Source organism: Ambystoma mexicanum, chromosome 7q (assembly GCF_040938575.1).
Source record: "Ambystoma mexicanum isolate Mex_15411 chromosome 7q, UKY_AmexF1_1, whole genome shotgun sequence".
NCBI classification, from domain to species: Eukaryota; Metazoa; Chordata; class Amphibia; order Caudata; family Ambystomatidae; genus Ambystoma; species Ambystoma mexicanum.
Window position 1 is genome coordinate 552716349 of NC_090941.1, and position 18373 is coordinate 552734721.

At 48.6% G+C, this 18373-nt stretch overlaps 1 protein-coding gene across 3 annotated transcripts in view; it reads right to left on the minus strand.

The window, feature by feature from the left end:
* The window catches only part of DGKH (diacylglycerol kinase eta), a 1951678-nt gene that overhangs the window by 530182 nt on the left and 1403123 nt on the right, over positions 1–18373 (minus strand). For all 3 annotated transcript variants that reach the window (XM_069640477.1, XM_069640476.1, XM_069640478.1), the window contains one exon: positions 17791–17925. In XM_069640477.1, coding sequence (XP_069496578.1) covers positions 17791–17925 — 135 coding nt within the window. The remainder of the gene's footprint in view (positions 1–17790; positions 17926–18373) is intronic.

Sequence of the window (18373 nt, forward strand, 5' to 3'; positions counted from 1 at the left end):
TCTGGAAGCCTCTCTCCTCCCCTTTCTGAAGGGTCATATTGTCATTGGGGGGGACTTCAACGGCGTCCGTGATCCAGGCAAAGACAGAATTAACGCCCCTTCCCCCAAATATTTCAGGATAGCCCTGAGCATTCGTCATTTGTTCAGACTGCTGGGCATGTTGGATGCCTGGAGGGTCCTGGATCCAGAGGAAAGGGACATTACCTTCTTTTCGCAGGTTCACCGCTCCTCATCTCGTATTGACTTAATCTTGGCCTCGCCCCAGCTTATGTCCTTCACAAACAAGGTGGACATCGCCCCGAAGGTTCTCTCAGACCATGCCCAAGTACTGTTACAGATTAGAGCCTGGAATCCAGCCCCAGTGAGCAGACCACTATGGCGATTATACGACCCAATCCTGAATGATATGGCCCAAGGGATGAGGTAGTGAAAGCAATCAGAGTCTATTTTCAAGAGAACCCCACAGAACTAACTTCCCCAGCTATCACGTGGTATGCCATGATTGCAGTCATCGTGGGTATTTTGATTGCTCATACGGCAGCATACTATAAATGGAAAAAAACAAACTAGGTCCCTCCCGGAACATGAAATCTTGGAGATCGAAGGTAAATATAAGCAGGGATGGTCCCCCAGAGCTCACACCGCCCTCCGTATAGCTCGGAATAAACTAAAGGCCCTATACGCTGAGGAAACAACACACACCCTAATGTCTGTTAAACAGGGATACTATGCAGAGAGCAACAAGGCCAACCAACTCCTAGCTAGAAAATTGCCACAGGCCAAAAAACAGAACTCATAGGCCTCAAAGACCAACATGGGTTAACCCAATATGGGGAGTGGGATAAACTCCACCTAGCACAGGCACACTTACTAGAGACTATGTCTAACTCCGGGAGATCGGTCTTAGCCCAGAGAAAGTATATTGCAGAGGTGGTCTTACCTCACTTAGTCCGGGAAGAGATGGAGGCACTAAAAGCCCATATCTGACAGGAGGAAGTGGAGGCGGTAATTAAACCTGATGGGTTCTCACCCAAATTTTATAAACTCTTTAGTAGTCAGCTGCTCTCCCCCCTAACGGCCCTTTTTAACTATTTTGGTGAAGTGGGTAGTGTGACCACCTTCATGCAAGCCTCTACCACAATTTTGCTATTGAAACCTGGCAAGGACCCTAGAGAGGATGCCTCTTACAGGCCAATCTCTCTCCTGAATATTGACGCAAATATTTACTCAAAGGTACTAGCAAATCACTTAGCCCCTCTCCTTCCTACATTAATTAAAGCCAATTAGACGGACTTTATCCAGGGGGGAAAGACGGGAGATAACATTAGGCGGGCATTATACCTAATTGAATCCACCACTTTGAGTAAAGGGAAGATGGCCCTTTTAGCCCTAGATGCAACCAAAGCGTTCGTCAAAGTAGGTTGGTCCTTCATGCACTTAACCTTGGAGGTTTTTTCAATTTCGGACCCCAATTTAGGAAGATGTTAACCTCCAACTACTTCTCCCCGAATACGCTACTTCAGGTTAACCAGGAGCGCTCATCCCATATTCCCCTAACATGTGGCACACGACAGGGATGCCCTCTTCCCCCCCCTTCTGTTCGCCCTCATTATGGAACCAATGGCGCAAAACATACGTAGGAACAGTTCAATCGAGGGAGTGGGGACCCATGACGCCTCCCACAAGGTATCTCTGTACCCCGATGATGTACTTCTCACCATCACGAACACTCGTTCTTCTCTCCAAGTCGTCTTACAAGAACTTAGGGGCCTTTGGCAGTGTGGCCAGATTTGAAATACATTTTGGGAAATCAGTGGCTCTGGGGGAGAACATCAGTTCTCTTCAAGCAGTATGACCGATTCACTGGGATACCAAATCTATCAAATAACTGGGGGTCCGGCTTACAGCTGCCCCAACTGACCTTTACACGGCCAATTTCCCCCCTTTCATAAAATCGTTCGAAAAGGCCCTAGATAGATGGGCAGGCCAGGAGATCTCTTTGATGGGCTGAATCACTGCAGTGGAAATGCACTTGCTCCCTCGCCTACTTTACTTTTGTTCATCCCTCGCGGTGGAAATTCTGAAAATAGCACTGGACCAGCTCCAACGTAAAGTCCTAAGACTCATATGGCGGTGTAAGAAATCTAGAATCCCCAAGACAGTGAGGATGGGTGGATCCCAGCTGGGGGATTTGGGGGTTCCTAATCTACAGAAATATGCAGTGGCAGCCCAGTTTACACACTTGCTTAAATGGACAGCTGAGGCTCCAGCACCAAAATGGAGGGAGATCGAGCAATCCTGAAGTTCCCTCCACCTCTGCTGTTTGCCCTTTGTCCCCCACACGATATAAAAATGATGGCTGCACCTGCTCTTGTCAACAAAGGCAACCCGAAAGCCTTGGGACGAGGCGCTAAAAGGGAAAAAGATTACTAAGGGCATGGGCCCACTTTCCCCAGTCTTCAGCAATCCCGCCTTTACACCAGGCTTTCCCCCGTGGGCTTTGGGAACTGGAAAAAGGAGGGCGTACTCACACTAGCACAACTATTCGAGCAGGGTCAGACACGCTCATTCAAGAATTGCAAAAGGGAATTCCACGGGGCGTGGCCAATGGGCGTGAGATGAAGACGTGATCCTCCGTCGCTCCCGGGCCGCCAGCCTAATCCTGCATTCATTCTGATTAAATACTACTTTGAAAATATCCAAATACTCTCCAGCGACGTGCGAAACACTGCTGCAACAGAACGCGATACAGCGGACCGTAATTGGAGTGTATTCTCAGAGTTACGGTGGTTGGAGTTCAGACAAACAAACTGCGAGTGAAGACATCCAAGATGGCTGCCGGAGATACAAGGCGAGCGGAGAGCACGGCGACCCAGTGAAGAAGCCAGCCTAGCAAGCGCAGCCATCATCTCCGGCTGCACAGACATCAAGGAGGCGGAGGTCGGAGGGCACATCGGCCCCATCTGGCGACTCCCAAAGGCTTAGCGGATCGGCGCGCCTGTGAGGCGCAAGGACAACGAACCCCCTTGCCCCTGCACGAGGTCGAAGTGAGGGGACAGAGCCCGGAACATCTGAGCCGTGCAGGCGGAACCTGCGAACCGGGAGGAGTGCCTGCATGACCTGCCCTGTCCCCCCAACCCGGCTGATGAGACCCGCGACACGGACAAGGGTGCTCTGCTTGATGCGGAGCGCCTGCTACCCTTCCCCCAGCGCCGCAGCACTGTGTCCTGGAGCTGTAACACGACACAGAGTGGCGGTAAGGAGTGGGAAGAGCGGGTGACGAAGGGCAAGAGGGACAGGACGCTGAAAGAGGCGGATACACATATCAGCACTACAACAACAAATACGGCTGAATATCTGTGAACTACAGTTACTCCTGCCTAAATTGGTAACTCATGATATATAGCCAGCGAGCACCCAAGGCATGAGGTGACAGAAAACTCCGGAGCACCAGAGCCCCTCCACGGGCTGAACCCTCACACGCACAGGTGGAATACCGCACCCCGATTGCAGATCAAGTCATACGAAGCTCCGAGATACTTTTCTGGTGTGTCGGTGACGCAGATGCCTTGTGGAAACTACACTTACACGTATAGACCTCATATTCGATTGTGGTCCGGACGAACTCAAAGCAATCCCAGCATTTGTAGCCCGTAAAAATGCTTGGACAACGAAATCGCCCCCAGGAGTTCCTAGGCCCTGGTGATCATCGAAACGCATGCTACAACCCTGGACACAGCTGGCAAGACCCGTAATATGGGCGCGGGTGCTCCGCTCTGCGTAGAGCGCCTGCCGACTCTCCTTCATAACAGTGAAGGCGGCTCTGAGGACCCAGATACCGGGGCAAAGCTAAGGAGTGGGGGAAGAGGGTAACAATAAGGGCAATTGACCATCGCAGTCCCCGGCCCCCCCTCTTGGACTTCAAGAGCTTGCAATCTACGCCTCCCCCCCCACGAACCGGAAGAGAGCCCACTAACACAACAGCGCCAAGGCAATATGGGGAAAGATAAACCCAGGAGAACCACCACACAGAGCAGGATAGACCAATACACCACCACACCACTCTCTCGCTCACCGGAAGGGCCGGCATCAATTGAACCTGACAATATGGAGGATGATATCTCCCTCAGAGATGTCATGAGTGCCACCGCCAGCTCCAGAACATCAATGGAGAAGAAGATGGACAGCATTGGTGCAGACGTATCCCTACTGAGACACGACCTCCAAAAACTGACCTCACGTACTGGGGAGGCCGAGGCACGCATCTCTCAAACTGAGGATGGCCTTTGTGGAGTCAATCGAGGCATGTCTGGAATGCTAGACCGTATCAAAATCCTAGAAGCAAGAGTGGATGAGAGTGAAGGAAGATCCAGGCGCAATAACATCCGTATACTCTGCCTCCCTGAGAAGGCAGAGGGAGCAAGTATGGAACTTTTTCTTGAGGAGTGGCTCATGGACATATATGACGCAAAATCCTTCTCCAAATTCTTCTCCACAGAGCGGGCGCACCGCATTCCAACGGGTAGGATTATACCAGGAGCACCACCACGCACGGTCATTGTGAGATTTCTAAATTATAGGGGCAGAGATGCTGTGCTACAGATGGCAAGGGCGAGAGGAACTGTCACTTATAATGGATCTAAAATAGCCTTCTTCCCTGATTTCACTAGAGAAGTGCAAAAAGCGTGCCAGTCCTTTGATTCACTCAAAAAACGACTGCAGGCTATGGATACGAAATATGGCCTAATCTTCCCCGCCCAGCTTAAAATCTTTCACAATGGCACGACAGTATATTTTACGGACCCAAAAGAAGCGTGGAACTGGGCGGAAAACCACATAGAAGGCGACTGGACCGCCAGAAAGAAAACAGGAGGCGAACGCAACAGACCACATCCTGAGAGGCCACCGGATATCAGACCCCAACAACAGGACGCCATCCCGCCACAAGGAAACGAATAACAATGTACGGCAACATTTGAAAACAGCACAACCACGGTAAATTGGAACATAATGGATCCTCTGCTTCAACGGAAGCAAGTATCAAAGGGCGCAATACGGCTGGCGGCCAAAGTAGAGCTGCCCCCCAAACGAGGAAGCGACTATACATCAGCGTGCAAGAGTACTGGGCTCCCAAGCTTCAGTGTATACACACAAACTGTGAGGCTCAAACAGTACGGAGCTGATCTACGTTAGAAAGTTTATGCTATGGGGTGGGGGAAAAGGGCAGTTCAGGTTGTTTTTGTATTGTTTTAAAATTATGGTGCATTCATGGATTCACTGAGCCACTCCGACCAACACGTGTTTCCATGTGCTACCCCAAGCGGCAACACACCCTCCCCGTGACCAGCCCCCACATAATGCCCCTATGCAACAGCTCTCAAGAACCTGTGAACCCGACCCTAGAAGTTATGAATGCCACCTACAACGACCCACTCACCACTCCATGAGCGACCCAAATCCCTCAAATTGATCACATGGAACGTGAATGGGCTAGGCTCTGGAATTAAGAGACGTCTTGTGATGCAATTCCTGAACAGACACTCCCCAGACATCGCCCTACTTAATGAAACACACTTAGCCGGTACCAATTGCACTTTCTTTCGAATAACTAATTACTGTTTGGCACTACATGCGGGATGTACCATGGGATCCAGAGGGACACTCATACTGGTTCATAAACGCCTCCCACTCGAAGTATTGACAGAAGAAAGGGATCGCAGAGGTCGTTATGAAGTAGCAATTGGAACACTAGGGCGAGAAACCTTGGTCATACCATCAGTTTACCCTCCGCCAGGGCTCAGAGAGGAGTTATTAAAAGACCGCGTTATCCTCATGGCAAAACACCAACCCGACATGTGGGTGTTGGGGGGCGATTTTAATGATGTTGTGTGCAACAGTAGGGACCGCACTCACAGAGACCGCAACCCGAGCGCCTCCACTAATCTGGCCAAATTTCTCTCAGCTCTGGGCCTCAGTGATGTGTGGCGACACCTTCACCCTGACACCAAGGCATACTCGTTCCACTCTGGTGCACATGACTCCATGTCTAGATTGGATTACTCTCTCCTCCCGAACACCGACATAAACAGGGCGACGGCCGCGGCCATGCCCCCCCCCCCCCGTGGCATCTCAGATCACTCACCCCTGACAATGGTGTTGGGGATGCAAAGCAGTGCCCCTCCCAAGTCATGGAGATTGAACAGTTACTATCTGGGCTTCCCCGACTTTGTCGACCGGTCCACCGAAACAACAAATGAATACTTTGAAAACAATACCACCACAGTGGATGACCCCGTTACCATATGGGAGGCATAACAAACAGTGCTGAGGGGGGAGATAATCTCCTGGACAGCAAACAAAAAGAGGGAACGGCTCCGGGAACTAGCAAAAGCAGAAACCGAAATGAGTGACTGAGAGACCAAGTATGTTCTCGACCCATGCTCTGAGACCCTTAGATCCTTCAAGGGCGCTAGAGAAAGGCTCCGGAACATCGAACAAGACAACGGTAAACAGGCCCATCGTTAGTCCAGAACGAGGGTCTATGAACATGGTGACAAGGTGGGGAAAATGTTGGCTTGGCTTGAAAGGAGAGATGAGTGTCAACGCCATGTCAGAGAAATTATAACTCCACAAGGTGAGAGATGCCATGCAGACCGCGAAACAGCGAAGGCGTTTGCAGACTTCTATGCTGCGCTGTATGGCTCCCCGGTATCTCCATTGGACCATTCTCTCCTTGAGGACATTGCACTGCCCCAGCTGTCGGAACAGGAAAAGGAGCAATTAGACGTGGCTCTGACCGAAACAGAGATAGCTGAGGCCATGGCCCAATTATAGTCTGGGAAAACACCAGGCCCCAACGGATTCTCGGTTGAAACTTGGAAGAAACTGGGCGGGGAGAAACTAGCACCATACCTCCATGGGAAGTTCCTCGGGGCTCGGGAGCAGGGTACCCTCCCGCCAGACCTACGATAGTCGTCATTCCCAAGCCGGGCAAACCACCGGAGCAGTGCGCCTCTTATAGGCCCATCTCCCTACTTAACACTGAAACCAAAATCCTTGCCAAACTCCTAGCTAACCGGCTACAATCAGTCATTACCTCGCTGGTCCGTCCGGACCAATGTGGGTTTATGCCACACAAATCAATGCGGATGAACATACAACGCCTTCACCTACTATTAGAAAGAGCCCCAGTCATAGACGGACCGCTGGCATTACTAGCCATAGATTTTGAAAAGGCGTTCGATTCGGTTTGCTGGGACAGCCTCTGGGAAACCATGCTGAGAATGGGCTTTGGCAAACAACTTCCTAAACTGGGTACAACTCCTCTATACAGACCCACATGCAGAGGTGAAGGTTAACGGGTGGCCCTCGGAGTCCTTTCCCCTCGTTAAAGGCACGCGACAGGGTTGCCCCCTGCCCCACCTCCTCTTCGCTCTGGCAATAGAGACACTCGCTTTATGGCTCCGCCAAAGCGAGGAGTGGACCGGATTTAGATGGCTGGAGGGACATGAGAATAGGGTGTCTCTTTATGCTGACGACCTTTTGATCTACCTGGGGGACCCGATACAAACCTGCCCCATAGTGACGCAGATGCGTGTTCACTTTGGCGAATTTAGGGGGTTGAAAATTAACTGGAGCAAGTCAGTCCTCTTCCCGGTGAAGGGCGGTACACAAGCCATTCCCCAGGACTGCCCGTACAAAGTAGAATCAGCCGGATTCCGATATCTGGGGATTTGGGTATCAGAGGACTTGACTCGTTACACATTCCATAATCTCCAACCAATCATGGACCGTTTTAGAGATGATTTCCGACACTGGAAACTCCTCCCGTTGACACTTATGGGCAGAGCTGCCCTCTTTAAAATGATTACCCTGCCCAGATTTCTTTATGTGTTACAGAATGCCCCGCTTGAAATCCAAGACTCCGAATTGAACCGCCTCGACAATCTCCTTAGAGAACTCATATGGGAGGAGGTCAACCCCGCATTGCATTAGCCACACTGCAGAGATCAATCTGGGAGGGAGGAATCCGCGTACCCCGCCCCGAGTATACTACTGGGCCTCGCAGCTAGCTGTGGTCAATGACCTACTGCTTGGGGACCGGGAGCTACCACATGTAAAGGCCGAAATAGCAGCCCTGCATGATACAGACCCACTTCACTTGCTCCATCAGCCCCTGGGAAGACCCTCCCCACAAACAATGGCAGCGCATGTTGCCATGGTTTGGAGACGGGCACATGCTTTTGTAGGTTGGAAAGACAAGATCACTACTGCACAACCTCTGTGGTACAACAGTAACCTGAAAGAGCTGGGTAAACTTAAACCATGGTCCAAATGGGAGAAGGCCGGTATCACCAAGATCGGGGACGTCCTAGAGGGCGGGGAAATTGCCTCATTCGACACTCTGCAACTAAAGTTCCAGATCCCAGCGACTGAACAATATCACTATATTCAGTTGGCCCACGCTCTACGAACACATATTCAGTCAAACTTTGCCATTCCCGAAAGCACACCCATAGAACGCAACATATTCCCGGCATACATCCCCACCAAATGCACCTCTATTTTGTATAACGCCATGGCCTCATTTGCCACTCCGGAACTCCCTCACCTTAAGTCCAAATGGGAGGAAGACGTGGGAGGCATAGACCCGGAGGACTGGATCCAAGTCCTAATGAACCCCAGGGAAATTGCAATCACTTCCAGGCTCCGCCTGGTGCAGCTGAAAATCTTACATAGAATATATTACCCTAGAACCATTATATACAGATGGGGGCAGGCCCCAAACCCGAACTGCCTCCGATGTGGGACAGAAACTGGAACATTCATACACATCCTTTGGGAATGCCCCCGAATCCAGACTTTCTGGGGTGAATGCTGTGGGAGCTGTCCAGAGCACTGGGTCGAAGCATCGCACTAGACCCCAAAATTTTGTTTTTAGGTACGCCCGATGAAAACATTGCAAATAAATGGGAGGGACTGCTCCTGGCAACAGCTGCAGGACTGATGAAACGCAACATCGCACAGAAATGGGGAGCTCCGGACTCCCCGACACTGGATCAGTGGGCTGACGACATGGACACTTGTGCAATGTTGGAACATAGAATCTACAAGGCACGGGGATGCCATACCAAAGCTTCCAAAATCTGGGGGGGAAGTGGGAGGAGCGCAACTCCCAGTAGCTTCTACCATTCGGCGGAAACGCGCACTGGGAACACATGAAGCCGGCTAAAAAGGGGACTTGTCGGACTCAGACCATAATTAATTAATTAATTATCGAATGCACACGTTTTGTTTTGTTTTTTTGTTTATTCTTATGATCTTGTCTCTTGGCTTGTATGTTAACTTTGTTTGTTGAAGAAATCAATAAAATCTATTATTTAAAAAAAAAGGGAATTCCACTTTTCAGAGTCAGATAAGTTCCCATACACTCAATTACATCACTGGATAACACACCCGGAAATAAGGCAAAAGGCCACTCGAACTCTGAGCCCGCTCGAACTGACAACCTGGAAGGGCATAGGCAAGGGCGGGATCTCAAAACTGTATAAACTTTTGGGGGATGATCCTCTGACCTCCTGCCGACCAATGGGAAGCAGACCTGGGCCACCAATTGGACAATCAGAATGGTTAGACATTTGGGCCAGGGGTCACACCTCGTCCAGGTGTTTGACTAACAATGAATGCACCTTAAAACTGTTGTTCCGATGGTACTATCCTCTGGCACAGATACATCACTTCCAGGCCTCACTTCCCTCTGCTTGTTGGTGAAACTGCCGGGCACATGGCTCTTATTTCCACGTGTGGTGGGACTGTCCCCGGATCCGTTCGTTCGAGGAAGCCATTGTGGAAACCATAGAAGCTATTATGGGTAGCAAACTCCTGGTCTGCCCCAAAACCTTGCTTCTGGGGGCCTCACTCGAGGAAATATACCCAAAATCCGGGGCATGCGCTAAGCTGCTGACACATTTGCTACTGGCGGCACGCATTACCATAGCCCCACGCTGGAAATCAGTGAAAGGCCCAGACTTGGTTCTATGGTAAATCAAGGTCTGGGATGTGCTGGAGGCAGAGAAGGTGACTGCGGAGAGGGATGTAAAACTCCACCAATTTCAATTGATCTGGACACCACTACTGGAATCTGATCTTAAATATCCAGCTTTGACCTACAAACCCTGCCTGGCGAGACTGTACTTAAACCCGGGAGTGAACGGGTGACGACAGCATTGCTGAGAGAAAGAAACCTGGTGAAATGGGTGAGGCCAGGGGGGAGAAACAGCGTTTTCTGGGAGGTTTCATTTGCAAAGAATGAGCTAAGGGACTGGTGTTGACTATGGCGACTGACTCATATGTAATGATTGCCCTCACATGTTAAGAGGTTGTTATTGTATGCGCCAAACATTTAATAATACCAATAAAAATATGTTTAAAAAAAAAAAGAATACAAGGAGGCCACAGCCACCACTGAGGAATGCGGCTGCTAGTGGGAGGGGAGGAGGATTGGTTCCCCGACCATCCACCTAAACCTGCTGTCCAACTTCTTGTTCATCGGGGCATTGGTCCTGGGCTTCTCCCAAACCTTGTGAGCCAACTCCAGAAGATCCTGCTGGAGAGGGATGCCAGAACGGATCCTGATGCGCTTCCCCAAGACTTCTGCTAGCACACCTGACTCCTGGACCACCAAGAACTCTGCCAGGCCCAGAAGGCGGTCAAGAAAGGCCTTGACGGATGCCGAGGGTTCATCGTCGTCATCAACCTCCCCTCCCGCTTTTCACAGACCGAGGGGAATCTGAGCCTTGGGACACAAGTGCCAGCGGGCTCCCCCACCACCCAGGTGCAGAGCTGCCGATGCGTCCAACAGCAGTTGAAGGGGAGGGGTTGGTGGTGCAGGTGGAGGGGTCAGAAAAACCGGAAGGGCCTGGCCCGGGAGAGGGACCAGCAGTAATGGAGGAGAAGCCAGAGGAGGGGGCCGAGGCGGTGCCACATGCGGGTACAATGTCCTTCAGGAGCCCCTTCATCTGAGGGGAACACATAAGGAAGCGCTCGAAGAAGCAGTCCTCACAAGAAGCTGGGTCCCTAGGGCCCCAGCCCTCTGAGGTGCTGAGCCTCCACTCCTGGTCAAAGCGCGGAGGTGCCTGATGTGTGTTAATGCTGTGATGGGTAGATGTATCCCGGAGGAGACCAAAAGCCTGCACCGTAGGATCCGCTGCCACTTCCAGGGGGAAGGAAAGGGGTTAGGATCATCTTGCAAAGCCCATTCGATGGGCGAAAGCACGGGCAGGCCCTGAGCTGGATCCAAGATGGCTGCCAACCCGGTAGGCTACGTCACGTGCCTCCTCGCCATTCTGAAGCCTAGTGTCATGCCCTGGGAGGGACCGGAGGCCTTGAGCCAAGACAGGCATCATACACAGGAGGATACAGCTTGGGTCTTGCACCCGAAGCAGAGGCGTCGACCTCAGAAATCACTCTGGTAGGCGCTGAGCCCTCAGCCAGACAGCAGATAGTCGTAACACCCTAACTCAGAACCTTGGAGTGAGCTGTGGTAGGCTGGACGCCCTCGGCACCTGTGCCGGTAGCCGTGTTGGATCGTGCTGAGGGCAGACTCTTGGAGGTGGCACTCAACGATACCTCACCCCTTTGGGGTAGAAGAGGAGGATGAACTTGATCGCCTTTCTGCCACTCAGCTTGGGAGCCGGTAGCCTGGATGGCCTCAGGTCTGTCCGATGAGCGCCCAAAGAGCTCCCAGGTCCCACGGCTTGGGAGCCGGTAGCCTTAGAGGCATCTGTCCTGCCAGAACCTGAATTCGAGGAATCCCAATCTGTGGGAATGCTGAGGAAGGAGTCGCCATGCTGCGGAGCCGTGTTGAACAGAGGGCCTACCTTGTCTTCACAAGAGGTCCTGGAGACAAAGTCCTTTATGTGAGGAGAAGGAGAAGTGTGGAAGATCTCACTCCACCGTGACAAGCGATTCTTCAATGCCCAGTGAACGAGAGTGCTGCAAGCCGAACATGCGTTCCAGCGGTGGTCGGGCCCGAAACACTGAAGACAGAGTGCGTGGGGTCCGAGGCCGGGAACGGTCAAATGAGGCACATCTCGTGAATCATCCTGCAGCTGACATGCGTCGGGGAGGCAAAGGACTGAAGGGAAGGTAAATAAGATTGAAAAAACAAAAACAGGGAGCAAGCAGAAAGCTACAAAAGTCTTGGCTGCCAGGTCCAATGCCGTCTGTGTGGAAAAAGGGACTGAGTTAAAGCAGCGGAGGGCGGGGCCTTGACAGGGCATTACCACACCCAAGACCGTGCCCCTGTGCGCTTTACAAAATTTAAAAAGGTAAGCTCAGGTTTTCGCTGCCAAAGGTTCCGTACTGTCCCCATGTTGGGGGACGCCCACAAGGATTATAATCGTAATTGGTTATTTAGAACGCGGTCAATACCCAGGTTTATAAGCGTGGACCTGGGGATCGAACCTGTGTTGCTCCGCACCGTCTTATTTCCAAGGTGCGCATTTTGTCGATGAGCTATCCTCCCAAAGCAACGATGGAGGAAAGGGGACGGGACTTACGAGTACATCACTGTCTGCTGCTGGCAGGAGAGAATGGCGTCTCTGTGAGGCTGAGGAGATCGCAGGGTGAGGACCAACGTGGAGGAGCCAGGAGGCTCACCAGAAAAGAAGGAGACAGTTGCAGAGCAAGGAAGACACGTTGCAAGAATGCCAGGAGCTAGTGAGTGACTCCTGAGGATTTACGGGCGATCAAGAGCAGTGCTTTCCTTAATGGTGCATAAAGCAAAGTAGATGCTGGCAGTGGAAGCTGTGAGACCTAAAAGTAGGTAGAGGCTGTCACGAGATGGAAGTGGATGAAAGCGCTTCACCGGTTGACCGCGGGAGCATAGGATGCCAATGAATGCCGGTGAGTCTTCCCAGAGGGCGTGGGGACCCCAGGGCATGTCAGCGGGCATGCCGAAAGCATGAGAATGCATCACCAAAAATGGGAGAGAAAGAGAATGCATTTGATATTAAAAGGGGAAACAAACTGAAAATAAAGCCCCATGAAGAGGATAAATGCAAATTGTGTGAACAAAGGAAACCCCAAGATAGGAACATATATCCTGAAGATATATTTGCAAACAAAGTGTGTGTGCAACTATGGAAAAGGGCAGGAACCTCATGCGAATAGAAGTAGACCTGCCAGAGGAGTTTACCAGGCAATCAGAACTGTGTTGTTTAATAAGAGTAAAGAACTGCGTTGTCTTGACAAAGAGTTCCTGAGAAGTAGCATCGGGACTAGGAAAGGATTTATGAACCCGATGTTCAAAAGAGATACAATTACAAAGCCAAGATGAGGTTTTTACGTCAACATTGTTGTGGGCCAAGAAACCCATGGGGAATGCTTGGAGGTGAATATTCAGCAGATCAAGAAAAATCCTAGGGAAGGGAGCCCTCCTCTGGAGCAAGGAACCATATCCTTGCTGAACTTTTATGTTGTACGATAGTTCTTTTAGTGAACACTTTCCCAAACCTCCCAAGGTTAAAGACAGTTTCTGTTTCACCTTAAGGTTTAGTTTTAGTGCGAGGGCCAGAACAGAACTTTGGCCACAGGACAGTTTTCATTTTGGACATTCTGACGAAGACAAATCCTTGAGGCATTTTCCAAACCCCTTTATATTTGCAATAAAAATCTTTTACCAAAAATGTGGCTAATTTGTGTGAGAATTTCATTCCCAACACCTCACACACAACAATATCGAGATATCGTCAAGAGCACCCACAGTGTTTCAAATTACAAGGCTATAAGTGGTTTAGATTGAAGGAGCCACCTGATACAGAAACACTGCTTTACCAGGGAGAAGAGAGCATGATTGAAAGATACGATGACCTCCACACATGTTAAGGAAGCAGACAATGAGGAGGGCACACAGGCAATCAGTATACAGTTGGGGGGAAATTAATTTAGGAAAATCTCCTGTGCCTAGGATGGTGGCCACGATGGAGACAGGACTTTCAGGAGCACCTGCAAAACAATATTGTAAGGGAGGTTATCATTGGGTAGCTACTGTCAAACACTTGGTTTTGCAAAGCAATATAGACACCACAAATATCATGACATATTCTCAACTTACAACCGTTTCCCATCATGTAGTAGATGCCCTAACCAGCCTGCAACAGATTTCAGGGGTGCAAGACTCTTTTGCCCTGGATATGCGAACATGTAATGCCATGGTCATCATTAAGAAAAATAGAATGTTTTCTGATGTGGCGTATATGAAAATATTGTTAATATTGAATTTTACAGGAGTGACATTGCTGCGAAACTGTTCAACACTAGATCACATTTGGGAAACTCAGTTACTGACATTCTTTCATGGCTATACATACCAACAACATGCCACCTTCGACCATGGGTCCCAAATGAGCTGGGGGTCAGGATAATCAACTGACATTGAATCTTTGTCAGAAAGGATGAATTAATTGGCTTATGATTTGATCAAAGAACATAGCTTGAATGTGGAAGCATATTACGTGAACTTAGCTCGACATGAATTGGTTGTGGCTTTATTCCAGAAGACTGCCCTAGATTTTTCGAGGTGGGCAAGGCACTTCACAGTGTGCATGCTGTTTCAGTGAAAGAGAGTAGGGAGGATCAATGAGAGATTACTTTGTTTGCTTATTCAGCAGCATTTGTGGGGGCTGGTTCAGCAGGACCATCAAGGTCTAGCATTTGGGATAATTCAATCTGCATTAACTGCATCTGCATTCATCAGGTGGGCATGGTGGGGGATGAGGCCCATCACCAAGCAGAAGACAGCCTCAGCAAAATATGACATGTTTGACGAATCGCAGGGTTTCTGTCACTTCTTCAGAGGGAAGCCTTTCCTTTTGAGGCTAGGGAGGCAAGCCTACGCAACATTCCCCCTAGGGGTGGCGGTAAGCGGAACCTCGCAGGGAGAAACTCCCCTCTTGGGTATAAGGACTCCCATTCCATCAAGGAACTCCCAAAAACTTTTTCTTGTGAAGCATTTAAAAAATCTATCCTTCAGAGAAGTTCATCAGAACAAGCCACTATGTGTTATTGTAATATTAGCTTTATCATTAATCTTGAAGAAATGTCTGACAAAATCTCTGAGAAAAAGAAGATAGATGAGCGAATAATACAAATCACTCCATGGGCTAAAGTTAACCAAACTGCGATGAAGAAGCCTAGACGTGTAAGAGAGAATACTCACTAAAGAGAGAGAAAGGACTTTACGCTAGGGAGGACCTAGAACTTGGATATCAAGATGGAAGAAGGTCTTAAGATGGAGTTTGAAGCCCAGGAAGACCGAACCTGTGAAGAGCTAGGAGCTGCTGAGAACCGAGCAATCCTCAGTCATGAAGACCTGGCCAGTGGGCGTAACGAAGAGTCACAGGGAAAAAAGAGGTCTGTGTCGTGCATGGGAAAAGAACCTAGAGGAAAGGAGAACAGAGTGAGTGGTGGCATGACCTGGGAAAGGTGGACTGTTCAGTCCAGATACATTAGCGAGACCGCTGCAGACGTGGCTACGCACGGCCAAACCGAAGAACCACGAACAGTCGGCGTGACCGCAGAAGCCGTTCCGATGCTGAGAGTTATCCCAATCCAGAAAAGAGACCCAGTGATGCTAGCCCATGAACAAGAAGGTAAAAGGAGAGGCAGGAGACCTGAAGAGGGATACGGGGAGGGGAGGAGGGACACACTCAGCCTACTCGTCCCAGTGACACAAGTGTTTGTAATAACTACAATGACACAACAACGGTTTATAAAAGTGAGAATAACTATGAGAATCAGTCTATTCAGATTGCGGAGACAAGTGTTATTAAGTACCAGAATAACCTTAAAGAGAGACACAGTGAAACCTGTCTCATTAAGTACTACAAGACAGGAACTGAGCAACGAAGTTCTAGCAGTGGCTGGGAATATCTGATTCAGTCCAAAGCGAAAATAAGCATAAGAGACCAAGAGAAGATTAGTGTAAAACACGTTGTTAAGCAAAGGAATACAGAGAATCACGATCAAGAAAAGGAACATTTGGGTTCCTCCAAAGTGCTGCGGGAAAGGAACCTTACAGAGACACTTCCAGAAAATGCAGTCAAATGCCCATATACAGTGAGGAGAGAAAGTTCATCTAAAGAAGCCAAGGGGACGCCAAGAGAGTGGAAAAGTCCCTGAGAAGAATTAAAGGAATTCATTCAAGAGATTGCCAGGAACTATTTGAAAATCACCTATTAGGGCTGAACAGCCTATCCAGGAGAAGGGAGTCATTCTCTTGGACTTTTTGTTGTTTTCCTTAGTGGTAGGGCCAGAAATGTTTAGCTTTGAGATGAAGGACAGACTGTTTACTTTTTGGACTTCACTACTGATGACAAGCACATTAGTTTGTTTTGTTAGGCAGGGCAACCCATAGAATATCGATAGCTAGGCCATTCTATTCTTATTTCAATAAACAACTTGGTACATGTGACAAAAACAAGCCCATCTCCTTCTTCTGACCTAGCACATAGGGTATAATAAAGGTGCCTGTGTGGGAAGAGAATGGACAGCCAGCGACAGTGATTAGGCACCTATGACAAAAGGAAAAGAGACCTGGCACCTGCACAGTCATGCACAGGGGAACCAAGGGAACATACCACCCATCTTCTCTTGGTTTATAAACCAAATACATTCATAGAGTAGCCCCAGTATCTAAGTATTTTAATTAAGTAAACATTTTATTTATAGATCCAACTGTGGGTTAAATAAGCAATGACTTCGTAAACAGAAGCACATATCTATAATATTTAAAATTGTACAGTTCAGGTCCAGTTGCAGCACCTATGAGAAGCCTCCACAATGCCGTTGGCTGCCCCAACGGTCCACAAAATTATGACCACGTGATGGCACACTCATCGAACTTTGCTGTCTGCTCCTACAAGCATGCATTACCTTATAAAAGCCAGATGAATTATATATAAAGCTGTTACTAGGCAGTGTTCTACCTCAATGGCAAAATCTCTATCTCCTGTGATCAGAGTATCACCAGAAGCCTGGACCTAGCCAAATTGGAGCAGCGGAAAATACAGAAGAAAACACTAGTAAGCAAGCATTGCTGGTCTATGGCACCAGACTGAGCAACCTCACACCCATCAATCTCTGGTTCTCCCACACCCTCAAAAAGAAATCACCCCCAAACCACACATTCCACTATCCCTCCCAATGACCACCCTTTCTGGCCACCCCACATTCTACACTCTCACTCTGCCAATTCAGCATTGTTACGTGTTCCAACTAACTGCAAATGTTAACTATTGCCTTATTACTTAAATGGTATGCTGGTAATAAAGTATATGCTGTAAAGGCTATTTTCTTCACACCCCTGTATAACTATCAAATGTACGACTGCAACCACTACCAACATATAGAACTCCATTGCTTCCCTAAAATGGATTTGCACTTAAACAGCCAAAATAAAATGTATAAATAAACACTCACTTTAGGAGGCTTTCAAAGAGGAAAGATCTAATAGATGCCCTGACATACGTATTGGTAAAGAACTATTTCTAAAACAGGAACACTCCAATCTTAGGATCGGTAGGAAACAAACAGTCAGCCCTATTCCAGCGCATGTCATAATTATACAGATGAATTTTAATTTGCATCAGTATGAAAATTGGTTAATGCCAAATCAAACACTGTCTTACAAGCAACATGCACAATACCTCTACAGGAGATAATCATTGTATACAATTTGCAAACCCATTATATACTTCAGCATGTAGGCATAATATCCACATTGATTACCTGGACAGATGATTCTTGTGTTTAGCACTGGGAGGTTTTCCTTGCCAACTGCTAAGGGTGGGCTAGAGAATGAGCCTGTATGAGAAAGGGTACATCTGCTAGATCCCCTTTCTGGCGACCGTGGTGCAGCTGTAACTGTAAAGAAAAAACATCAATGACTAAATAAAACTAGCATTTCAAGCAAAAACACACTACCCTTCACAGAAAAGAGGTAAGTTAAACTTTCATTATGTACTTTTCAGTCAGCTATTAAGACATTACCAGTAAACGGAAATCCTATCAGATGAGGCCTTTGTTTTAACAATATCAACTATGTGAAAGGGCGAAGAGAGTTAACACATACCCAACTCAACACATTTCAGAAAGATGATAGGAAACAAAATTATTATTAATCAGAGTGCTAAGCCTCTAAGGGTTTTATTGTCTAAATAGTACTCCTGCGATCCCATTCCTTAAGGAGGGGTTTTGCAAGATGTTTTCTCGATTGAATTTTCACTGAAAAAAAATGTAAAATACTGAAAGGAGGAGAAGGGCTTGCTGTCAAATAGAAGTACTAACAAATTCTTCTCAAGCATTGTTTGTA